The sequence below is a fragment of the Tripterygium wilfordii genome, chromosome 4 (assembly GCF_013401445.1).
Source record: "Tripterygium wilfordii isolate XIE 37 chromosome 4, ASM1340144v1, whole genome shotgun sequence".
Taxonomy (NCBI): Eukaryota; Viridiplantae; Streptophyta; class Magnoliopsida; order Celastrales; family Celastraceae; genus Tripterygium; species Tripterygium wilfordii.
The window spans coordinates 14,462,293-14,474,558 of NC_052235.1; the positions used below are offsets into that span (position 1 = coordinate 14,462,293).

Genomic DNA, 12,266 nt, shown 5'->3' on the forward strand with positions numbered 1-12,266 from the left:
CTATTGGACTCCTAAGAAGTGGATAAATATAGCAAAGTGGGGGGTTTAATTAATTGATTATGGTCAATTAATTCATCCATTTAATATTTGTTTTATAGATTCCTTGTCAATAGATTTAGTTGTCATAATGGACTCTTAGCCTAATAGTTATAAAGGGAACTTGTCATTTTCCGAAAGTCATGAGTTTGATTCTTACCCCAAACTCATAGCCGATACATATAATTTGCGGACGATTAGGCAGACCCATAAATTTATCCACAACAATATACTCGTGTGTTCATCTTGAAATATTGTCTGAAATGGCAATTACATAGCTCAAGCCGAATATATAAAATTGGCTTTATTTGTGATGGTCCATAGTTAAGATGGGCTACGACAATTAACAACACTCAATTTGACCTCCAGTGTGTTGTTTTCTTTTAAGCACCACTTATTCTGTTCTCAGGTGAGAAATCTTTTTGATTGCAGACTTGAGAGTCCGAATTTAAACTTATATCGGATGTCCAAAAGACAAACTTATATGGTATCTGTGAATTTGTACGCATCCAACAAGTGGTGCCGCTAGCTACAAGTTTTGTCTTGAATTTGAGTAGTTGGGCTGGGCAGAGTTGGATAAATGGGGCATTTCTAGGTGGTAGCTGCTGCATTTGGAACTTCACAATTTTTATACTATTTTCGTAGACTGAGACCAACTTGTGCTACTGCTTGTGTAGCTGTGTTGGGAAAACAGTTTTAATAAATGTAAGTCCACATGCTTTGCTTTTATAAACTTGCATATTCAGAAATTAATGCATCTACCCACTGTATGTGTAGGGTTGCTACTTGCTTGGTCAAAGTCATGTACTTAAATTAGGTAAAGTTGGGTTTAGGACACTCTGAGATTTAGGGTTGGTGTAGCTTGACCCAATATCATATCCTTTGTCTTAAAGAATGTGCTCTCATTTACAGAGCTCACAAGTATATCCTTTAAGTTGTGCAATAAGTAAATTCGTGGATTCGCGTAATAATCCGTGAATCACACATGTCAATCAAATACATGATAATTTCATGTTGTGTACCTAGTAGTATTTGAACCTACACTCTCTTAAGAGGAAAGTCTCCCCCCTAACTTTTTAGGCTAGGAGTTGATTCTCTTATCTAAGGACTTGCTCAATCACAACCAATTAACGATACTTAGTTGGTTATACCTTCGACTTAGAATGTAAAGAATATCGCTCAAGATCGAGAGTTCATTCTAAGCTGGCATAACTATTTTTAAATAGTTTACGTTGGGTCTTGATGCAACTAATCTGTCGTCGGACGAGTTTGCGCATGTTTAATCTGATCACAGTTTGGATTTAGTGGGCTGTTCAAAGACATGCCTGCTGATCACTAGATCTAGATGTTCACACAAGGCCCAACCAAGTAAAGCCACCTAAGGCCTTAATACCCAAGATCCATAATAAAATACAAGGCCCATTAAAAGCTATGTTTAAAAGTCAGGGACCATGGGTGGCAGTGACAGTGGCACTGTGTGTCCTTGGGCTGTGTACCTTGGATTTCCATTTCCCAAAAACAAGAAAACAGTAGTGAGAAGTTGCAGTGAGAGAACAAGCATAGGTTTCTAAAAAAGTGTTTGCAAGTGCAATACTTGATCATCAGCAACTACCTATGCACCAACAACATGGGAAGCCAAATGCAGTTCTGCATGCACCAACAACAACCACCACCAAATCAAGAAGCAGACTCTTTTGGGGCCTTAGCCGGTGATCCGGGCTATTTCCCTCTCGACAATAAAACTCATCCCCCATCGTCTTACTGGCCGACCTTGACCCCTGTTGATGCAATTTATGGTGTTGGGTCTGATCTCATTAGGAGTGAATTAGGTGCTTATGGAGAAACCCTACTTGGATCAGGCTCAGCCTATGTTCAAACCAATGTAAGTAACTCTCTCTCTCTCTATATATATATAACTTGGTTGAAGAAAAATAATGCATTTTTCTTTCAATTTAATCTTCAAAACCTGTCACAGATCAGCAGATATTTATCCAACCCCAGATATTATTTCCAAGTGAATGATGACTATGTGAAGAATAAGTTGAAAGTAATCCTATTTCCATTCCTACACAGGGTATGCAAAATTCCTGATAAATGAACAGTACATATCTTTTCTTGCTTGGCTTGCTTTTTTCTTTTCTTTGTGGCTCTCCTTAATTAATTTACACACAGGGACATTGGATGAGAGCAACTGAAAAGGTTGGTGGCAGAAGTGAATTCTCTTACAAGCCTCCAGTGTATGACATCAATGCTCCTGATCTGTACATTCCACTAATGGCATTTGGCACCTATTTGGTTCTTGCTGGCTTCCTTCTTGGCATCAATGGAAAGTAAGTCCTCATCTTTCCAAGAAACTTACATTACTGATCAACTAGATAACTTCATTCAGCTGTCATTTGTGTCAATAGAATATATCCCACATCGGATTCGCATAACTCAACCGAGTATTATATAAGTAAATCCTTGCACCTCTCATACAAGTGATTCATTTTCTTGACCTAAGAACCAATGGTGACAACATATGAAGAACAAATCCGTATAAACTCTTGGCCTGGAGCAGACAATATCCTTAATGTGTTTGGACTTTGATTTTTAACATGGTATTAGGGCAAAGACTCGTTCCATTTGGATGTGGTTTCTACTTCTTCATTTATTGGGTTTGAAATAACCCAACTCACAAGTGTGAGAGATGTCAAGATTATATCCCACATCGGATTAACATAACCCAACCGAGTGGCATATAAGTAAAATCCAAGCACTTCTCACACAAGTGATGGTTTTCTGATCCTAAAAACCAACCGACAACGGTTCATGAAGAATAAATCCATGCGGGCCCGTAGCACAAAGTGGTGAAATATAACCGTATTTTCATCAATTAAACAACTTTGCTTCAAATTCTCTATGACTATGTAGGTTTAGTCCTGAAGCCTTAGGGGTGCAACTAACAAATGCAATGCTTTGCTGGATCTTCCAAGTAGTCCTGCTTGAAGCCACACTCCACATCTTAGGCGACGGAGATGTGCCGCTGCTGGACATTGTGGCCTACGGAGGATACACTTTCGTTGCGCTCTCTGTTTCGTTGATGGCAAGAATCATGTGGATCTACTCATTCTACATAGTCACATTGTGGGAATGCTTTTGTATGGGAATGCTTTTTGTGAAGATCATCAAGAGGATTCTGATCGCAGAGGTTCGATGTTCCGAGAAGCATTCGAGCAAGCGACATTATTTGCTGCTCTTGGTTGCCGCTGCTCAAGTTCCATTGCTGTTTTGGCTTGGTAATGTTGGTGCTTAAGTTGTAAAGTTTTAGTGGCTATTTTGGCAGAAATCAATGCAAGTATTTTGTTCTATGTATTGAGGCTTAAAAGAATGTATTATTATCTTTGTATCATGAGATTTTGTAATAACTTTCTTATGATCTTCAGCACAAATTAGAGACAAGAAATTTTAGTAGGAGTGTTCATGGTCGATTTTTTTTGGACATAAATTTAACCGATCAAGAGGTCGGTTTTGTCGTTTTTATTTTTAGTTGTTTTTTTGGGTTTGCTTTTTAGTGAATAAATATGTATTTTTTTTTAAAAAAAAATCAATCAATCAATTCAATTACAGTCAGTTTCGGTTTTAGCAATTTTTTGAGCAGACCTAAATTCTAGCATATCCATCTAAATTCAAGTAAATATATCCATTAAATGTGGGAACTTTTTATTATTATTATTTATGGCATATAGATTCACAATCATACAACAGTTACTCACAAATATATGCAAAATATATATTGCATGCGGGATTCGAATTCTGTACGACAAATATTCACAAATATACTGTCCGTGGGATTCGAATCCTGTACAGTGGACAAAAATACACGAATGGTTAGTCAACCGCTGAGCATCGACATGTCTAAATTTGGTTAATTATCTAAATTATAAAATAATATCTCCATATCCCAAGTGTCTAAATTTGGATAATTATCTAAATTAGAATATGATATCTCCATATCCAAATCTACCTTCTAGACTAGAGTGTTTTAAATTGCTTGCAAATTTGATCTTCATTCAAAATTAAAATTTTGTTTTGTACTTTGCTATAATCTAAAAGAGATTTTTTTTCATTCAAAATTGAAATTAAGGAAGCAAAAAGCAAGTTAAAAGAAATATTAAATAAATTTAAGGGTTATTTTATTTTTTGAAAGAATTTTTTTTCAGTATTTTTTAATTTACGAAACAACCCTTTTAGATTTAGTGGCGTGCGCGATATCGCTCGCCGACCATGAACCGGCATAAAGGCATTGTGGAACCTCCACACAGCCCCTAGTTTGATTCCTTCTTTCGTTCCTTTTTTTTTTCCCCCGTTCTTTTCTTTGTAGACTTCTTCAAAGTTTCTCAGATTTTCAAACAGAAAGACAGGTACGTTTGTTTTTCCATGAATTTCGATTCGAATAGGAGATCCTTAGCAGAATTTCTTATGTTATGATCTGATTCTTGTTATTGTCTGGCGTTTGAATTAACGGACTTTTGATCTGTGAAATTTCGGGTTTCAATTGATTTTGTCTTGCGGTGAATGGCCAGATTTTGTCATATTTTTCGGTTTTTTTGGGTGTTTTGAGTGCTGATCTTTGCACGAAACTTCTAATCGGTTCTCTCTTTCTTTGAAAAGATGGGATTTTGATGATGTCTTGATATGATGACCCTTTGTTTTTCTGTATCAGAATTAAGTCTACGGTGGATAAATTTGCAAGCTTTATGAGAATCTTATTTTGGGTGGATTCATTTGCAGGATAATTGGTGACAATTGAAGATGTTAGAGGAGTTATTGATTTTTACCAGGGGAGGATTAATCCTCTGGACATGTAATCAGCTTGGGAATGCTCTTAGAGGATCTCCAATTGATGCTTTGATCAGGACCTGTCTTTTGGAGGAACGATCTGGTGCATCATCGTACAACTATGATACCCAAGGGGGTGCGTATACCCTTAAATGGACCTTCCATAACGAGCTTGGTCTTGTTTTTGTTGCTGTGTATCAGCGGATTCTCCAGTTACTGTATGTGGATGATCTGCTTGCTATGGTGAAGCGTGAGTTCTCGGAGATATATGATCCGAAACGAACTGTCTACAATGACTTTGATGAAACCTTTAGGCAACTTAAGAAGGAAGCAGAAGCCCGGGCTGAGGAATCAAGGAAATCAAAGCAGGCCAGTAAGCCTTTAAATGGTGGTAAGAAGCAAGGACAGACATCAAGGGCCAGTTCTGAGGGTGGAAATAAGAAGAAGAAAGGGGAAGGTGCTCTGCAAAAGGATGGCGGGGATGGTGATGATTGGCTTGGCCGGAAGTTGGAGAATGGACACTCCAATGGAAACAATGTTGAGGCTGAAGAATCTCGAGCCACTAGTGTTGTTGTAAATGGCAAGGAAAATGCAAGTTCCAACGTTGAAGCTTTCAACGTAGGTAAACTTAAGAGTAGAATTAAAGGTGGTAAGAAAACTGATACTGTTGTCAACAAGGGTCCTTCGAAAGTGGACCCAAAGAAAAAGATAGAAAAGAAGAATAGAGTTTGGGACGATAAGCCTCCAGAGAAGAAATTGGATTTTACTGATCCAGCAGAAGAGAATGGGAACAACATAGAGGTTGCAGGAGTTGAACATGGTGAAAGTATGATGGACAAAGAGGAGATTTTAAGCAGTGATAGTGAGGCCGAAGAAGAAGATGATGCTGATGCGGGGAAGAACAGCAAGCCCGAGGCTAAGAAGAAAGGATGGTTTTCATCTATGTTTCAGAGGTACATGGTTTTGTTTCATGTCTACTTATTATTTATTAATTTTAGGATGGCTCAAGTTTGTTCAGGATCCTCAAAGCTTTTATGTACCCTTAAAAGTTTTATTTACTTAAGGCATATTTGTTCACGAAACAATAATTGAACTAAGAATTCTCGAGTCATTTTATCTTCTTATTTATGTCCTGGCTATTATGTCATCATCATCCTTTGAATTATTAGGACACCCACGTTTAGATGCATAGTGCGGTTAACAGTAGTTTTGGAAGTTAAGTTATTACTGGATCTGAGCTGTGATAGTAGGAGGCTAAATAAGTCTAGTTTTCTGTCCTGTGTCTGCACCTCCCAGATGACTATCTGGAACAATTATTTTCTAGTGTGTAATTGGAATTCTTGGCCATAAAGCCTAAGGGCTTTTTATTTATGTTGTGACTTGTGTGGAATCTCGGCTTTCTATTTATGTTGTGTGGAATCTCTTGGTAGTTGTAAGGTCTTTGTGCCACAATGTCAGCTCAAGCATCAGCTTCCAAGACTTGTTGTGTTAAAGTTATAATTCTAATTATAGGTGCTCAGAGAGAATGCTGCTTCATTAGATTTTTAAACTATGTGTACTTCAGTATTGAACATAATATGCTCTTGGGTACCAAACATGCTTTCTTTGACATAGGTTTTAGTTGATTGATTCAATGGCATATACATGGTGGTTCTTCAAAGTTGTTTGGCTTATGATTGAATTTGTCAATAACACAATATTTATTTTTCTTTCATGCTTTCTGCTACTTGTTATAGAAGGATTTCCCACAAATTTTAACTTGCATGGCATACCATCTCTGTTAAATTGCATTAGAATTTTTTAAATCATTAGATGGTTACATCTCCTTGTGCACTTTCTATTCTCAGTATTGCTGGAAAGGCAAATTTGGACAAGGCAGACCTTGAGCCTGCTTTGAAAGCTCTTAAGGATAGGCTCATGACCAAGAATGTGGTATGTTCTCACTTTTATTTCTTATGCTCTATGAGATGTACCTTACTTAGATTTGTTGGTGGTGCCTATCGATCTCTTTTTAAGCTTTCTTTTGGGATTTCATTGTATCTGATATCTCCAGGCTGAGGAGATAGCTGAGAAGCTTTGTGAATCAGTTGCTGTTCGTCTCGAAGGTAAAAAGCTGGCTTCGTTCACAAGGATATCTTCAATAGCTCAGGTTAGCCAGCTTGGTGCTTTTTATACTTTGATATTGAATACCCAGTTACACTGTATCTATTTGATTGACTATCTTTATTTTGCAATTACATAAATTTGATTCTTCCCGCAGGAAGCAATGGAAGAAGCACTTGTCCGCATATTGACCCCTAAGCGTTCTATCGACATCATGAGAGATGTGCATGCTGCCAAGGAACAGAGAAAACCGTATGTTGTTGTCTTTGTCGGTGTCAATGGGGTTGGCAAATCTACCAATCTTGCCAAGGTGAGCCGATGTTCTTATTCTTGAGATGTAGTTCCTTTTTAAATTGTTTTGGGCATATTTTTGGAAGAGACAAGCTATTTTTGAATGTCATTTGTAGGTTGCATACTGGCTTCTGCAGCATAAGGTCAATGTCATGATGGCCGCTTGTGATACGTTCAGATCAGGTGCTGTTGAGCAGCTGCGAACCCATGCACGTAGACTGCAGGTATTACCTCACAGTTCAATGTTTCAGTTTATCTGGGCCTTAGGAAGTAGATTCTTGTCCATGTGGAAGAAGTACCAAAGAAGATGAATGATGGAGGCTTAGCAAACTAGGAAACTTGTAAGCTTTTTTGAATGGAAAAATAAATTATATTAAAATTTAAAAGGTATCAAGAAAGTGCCAAATAGTACGTCACCTTTGCTGCAATGCAGTTATCTTTTGCCATACCTTATCATCCCTCCCCACCACTCCCCTGAATCAAAATAAGACATTATGAAACTGTATCTTCAAGAATCAACATAATTGTTCCAGTATTGATCCGTTCAATGTAAGAATTTTGCTCAAAATTTTTCTGATCATGTTTCACGTGTTTACGATAGAAATGAGACTATTAGATCTAAGGTAAGAGTAGCACAAATCGAAATTAAGTTGCTAGAAAACTATTTAAGATGGTTTGGCATGTACAACGATGAGATAGTAGTACGGTGGAACTGAGGGAATTCCTTTTGAGATTGTAAAAAGAATAGATGAGAAGACCATGACTAGAAGTAATAGGAAAAGATATGAATTAAATAAGAGTTTTTGAGAATTGGACCTTAGATAGGAATGTATGGCGAAAACATAAAATTTGCTCATGAATTCATGTAGCCAACCCCAAAAGATGATGATGACAACATTCCACAGGTTGGTGGTCAACTGCAGTGGAGAAAAATTGCGTTCATGCGTTCTTTTTCCCTTTTGCATAAATAACATTGATTCGCAATGGCAAAACTTATAAGTTGTAACTGACTTCTGTTGCCAGATCCCTATATTTGAGAAGGGCTATGAGAAAGATCCTGCTGTTGTTGCGAAGGAAGCAATTCAGGAGGCTCATCGCAATGGATCTGATGTCGTTCTTGTTGATACTGCTGGCCGAATGCAGGTAACTATGCAAGGAATATCTTATTGGTAATGGTTGTCTGTCTTGTTTCTGCTGTTATTCTCGTTTTTTGTATTTAGGCAATACTTTGTTTTTTACGTAACAATAGCTATTGACGTACAATCAAATATTCAAATATGAAGATAAATCATCTCATATGTGCAATGAAGTGCATATTAAATTGATTGGTGAAGAACAGCACGAATGTTGAATTTTTTGAACTAGGAGTTACCTGGTCAGACTTTTTTTGGATGGTATCCTGTTATTTAGAGGATTATGCAATATAATACTATGTTTGCCAAATAGGTTAATGCTTAATACTAATAGGTTAATGCTTTTTGACATGTATGCTGTGTCCTCCAGGATAATGAACCTTTGATGAGAGCACTGTCAAAACTTATTTGCATGAACAATCCAGATCTGGTTTTGTTTGTTGGTGAGGCACTAGTTGGAAATGATGCTGTTGATCAACTATCAAAGTTCAATCAGGTTTGCTTTGATATATCTAGTTATCATGCAGTGCTTCTCAATTCATATTGTTGAGTTCTTTAAGGACTTGATTACTGAGCTGTTTGTTTATCTTTCTCTTGCAGAAATTGGCCGACCTTTCTGCTTCACCTAATCCCAGATTGATTGATGGAATCTTGCTCACTAAGTTTGATACAATTGATGATAAGGTAGGCAACTGAATTTCAACTAGCTGTCTAGCTCTATTAGTCATTTTTTGTTAGATAGTAGAAGCTCCACTTACTTAATACAAACTTTGAAGTACTTAGATTGATTGGGTGTTTTAATGTCGTTTATCAACTTTTGGTCGTAGGTTGGAGCAGCGCTCTCAATGGTTTATGTATCTGGAGCACCAGTCATGTTTGTTGGTTGTGGGCAGTCGTATACCGACCTGAAGAAGCTGAATGTGAAGTCCATTGTGAAGACCTTACTGAAATGAGTTTCTGAGCATTTTCTAGTTTCTCCTTTGTCAATGCTTTCAGTTGTCATGACATGATATTCCCGCAAAACTTCTATGTTTGTCTTTTATTTGCCTTGATGTTGGAGGCATATCAGTCCCTTGTGACTGTATATTATTCCCAAATAAAATTAGTTTGTGACTTCATGATTGTCTGCTATTTCCTTCCTCTGTGCACTATGGCATCTGCTGAAACTTTGTGGTTGGCTTTCAAGAACTTGGATTTGGGTTTGGTTGTGTCATGGGCAGTAACTAGTGGTTTCTAGCCATAGTTGGGAAGATTTATGTTAAGTTGGGACTTTCTTTTGGGTAATCGAGAACGACGTCACCGGGTTTGTCTATTTTGGATAGCTAAGTTGGGTCGAATAGGCGCGCACAATCTGCAATAGATAAGTTGGATCGAGGCCAATGTCAAATGAGGACTTGGGATCAAACCACGAAAACCTCACAGGCATATGCCTTTGGTTGAAGTCGATAATCAGCTGTGCTATCCCAATTTGGTTGTTAAGTTGGACTTATGTTTGTGGGTTCTGGATATCTTAGATGATGCAAGGGAGATTCTTAAAAAATGAATGAAATTATTACAAAATTTAATGAACTACAAAAAACCAATCTCGTGTCACATCATCTAGAACAAAAGAATGGCCACAAAACCCAACAAGTAAATCACAACCAAACCACCCCTTAAAGTAGCAGAATCGCTGGTTGGAGCTACAGCAGCAGCAGCTGGGCCTTCAAACTCCACAGGAGAAGGCGCTGGAGACATAGCAATGAACCTTCCAGGCCTAGATGATAAAACAACAATGATTAATTTCTGGCCCTCTTCACAGTGACCCTCTGCTCCACTGATAAAATAGTAAGCCCCTGATCTCTCCAATTTCACTTTGGTATTTCCGTCTTTGAATGCAGCAAGTGGGTTTGATGTGTTGCAGGTTTCGTAGTCTTTCTTGCTAACTTGAAGCACAGAGTCCTTGCTTTGATCATAGTTCCAAACTACACAAAAAAATAGAAAAAAAGAAGAAGATTGTCAGATTTTGAAGACCCAGATGTTGATTTATATAGTAGATAAGAGAGAATCAAATGAAAGTATCAGTACCAAGTGAGTCTCCAATTTGAAAACGGGAGGCTTGAGCCCATTTGTTGAGAGAATCAGACTCTGAAGATGGGATTTTCCATCCATTGCTTTTGCCACCAATCAAGATGTCTCTGCCTTCAGTGAGTGTAATAATATTGAAGAGAAATATGAGCAGCAGAGAAGGTAATAATAAAGCTGTGTGTGAAGCCATGAAGAGATTTTAAAAGAGCGAGAGGGATTGATATGAGTGAGGGCTCAATGGTTTGTGCTCTTTTTAAACATTTTAGAGGGAGAGAAAACTAGCCGTTAAAGTTGTCTTTGGGGTTGGACATAGCAGGACCCGGAGCAAGAGCAGCTTTTTGGGCCCAATCTCTTCGATTGTTTCGAGGTGGTCTAGACACTGAAAACAAAAGAGACGAGCGTTTAATACAAATCTAATGTTCTGTTTTCTCAACTGTACAGCACTATGGTTTGTTTCATACTTTCATGACGCAACCTCACTCCTTTTCATGTTCTATATATCTCCAATTGGAAAATGGTCGTGGAGTGTTAAGTGAGCCTTACATGTGTGTTTATAATCAATGAATATGTCTTAATGAATGATGGCACATGAGACAAAACTTCTGCCTCAATTTTTTTTTAACGGGTAGTCTTAGAGATCCATCCAGTGTTATCTCAAATGTTGAGATTGACATACACGATTTCATATGAATCATGTTGGATGCACGATTTTATAGAGGATCATGCGCGTCAATTTCAACATTTGAATATTTACAATAAAAAATATTAAGATCCTTAGCATTTTCGATTCTATCCATTTCTTTTAATTATTATTTATCTTACAAATTATGCATTTCGTATTTCCATTATAAATATCAAACTTACTGTTTTTCTCAGTCTTGTAATTTGTAAACTCATAGAAAAAGAAAATAATATGGACTTGATAAATGAATACAAACAATTTTTTTTTTGACAAAAATGTATTTTTTGCCTTTCAACCATACGCGTGGTTTTATTTTCGTCATTAAGATTATTTTCGTCTCATTATTGGAAAGTACCACCTTTCATCCTTCAAGTGAGATTGATATCGGAAAAATCAGAGTGGCACCTATGTGACAAATTGGAGAAATCCTATGTGACAATTTGAACCATATGTTCCTAAAGTATTTAAGTTTGAGACTTTTAGTCCCCGAAATTACATAAGAATAAACACGTTGCCCTGTTCACATAACATATAACTTACAATTCAATTCACAAAACACAAAGATTTAAAAGAAATCCCATTACAATTCAAAGAAACAAGAAACAAGCTCCAGTAGCAACATCAAGAAACAAAATCCAGTTCAAACATTACACACCTAACAAGATCCAGTACCAATAGTTAAAAACAACATGAAGTCAATAGCTTGAGACATTAACAACATCCAGTACAGACCATAACAACATCCAGTACAAACTTAAGTAAGCTAACATACCAATCTTCTCGCCCCCATTTGCATATTATCAGGTTGTCTGTCTAGGATCTTGAGGTTCAGGGTTTCATTCTCATCAGGGGATTGAGATTTGAGTAGTTTTCATCCACTGTGGTGGTCTTTATATCCCACGGGTATAGCTTAGCGTTTGTGAACTATGGAAGTTTGAAAAAAAAATATAAAAAAATCTGCAGAACTGCCAATCACTGATACGAAAGTACTGGTCTACCCCTTGTTTACAGTCCACAGTCCACACACACAACGGCTGCCAAAGCAGAGCAGCCAAAAACACCAGACAAGGGTAGTTCAGTCATTTACGCAGTTTCTCTGTCTTTTACTGCGTTTCTTTTCCTAGTCTCGGAGT

General features: G+C 37.4%; 3 protein-coding genes across 3 annotated transcripts; 2 read left to right on the forward strand and 1 right to left on the reverse strand.

Annotated features, from left to right (window-relative positions):
• Positions 1-1,487: 1,487 nt before the first annotated feature.
• Positions 1,488-4,814, forward strand: LOC119997008 (protein YIF1B-like). The gene is made up of 8 exons (XM_038843781.1): positions 1,488-1,528; positions 1,642-1,918; positions 2,012-2,110; positions 2,209-2,366; positions 2,950-3,323; positions 3,765-3,905; positions 4,400-4,439; positions 4,742-4,814. Exons 1-8 carry the CDS (start codon positions 1,488-1,490, stop codon positions 4,812-4,814), a joined length of 1,203 nt encoding a protein of 400 aa, XP_038699709.1.
• On the forward strand, positions 4,295-9,515 carry LOC119997421 (signal recognition particle receptor subunit alpha-like). Its single transcript, XM_038844437.1, has 10 exons — positions 4,295-4,439; positions 4,810-5,810; positions 6,705-6,789; positions 6,911-7,006; positions 7,118-7,270; positions 7,368-7,475; positions 8,275-8,394; positions 8,755-8,880; positions 8,985-9,068; positions 9,212-9,515. Exons 2-10 carry the CDS (start codon positions 4,831-4,833, stop codon positions 9,335-9,337), a joined length of 1,878 nt encoding a protein of 625 aa, XP_038700365.1. The 5' UTR covers positions 4,295-4,439; positions 4,810-4,830; the 3' UTR covers positions 9,338-9,515.
• A 384-nt stretch (positions 9,516-9,899) lies between these two features.
• On the reverse strand, positions 9,900-10,689 carry LOC119997422 (early nodulin-like protein 1). Its single transcript, XM_038844438.1, has 2 exons — positions 10,452-10,689; positions 9,900-10,348 (listed from the first exon to the last, which is right to left on the reverse strand). Exons 1-2 carry the CDS (start codon positions 10,639-10,641, stop codon positions 9,984-9,986), a joined length of 555 nt encoding a protein of 184 aa, XP_038700366.1. The 5' UTR covers positions 10,642-10,689; the 3' UTR covers positions 9,900-9,983.
• Between the last annotated feature and the right edge of the window lie 1,577 nt (positions 10,690-12,266).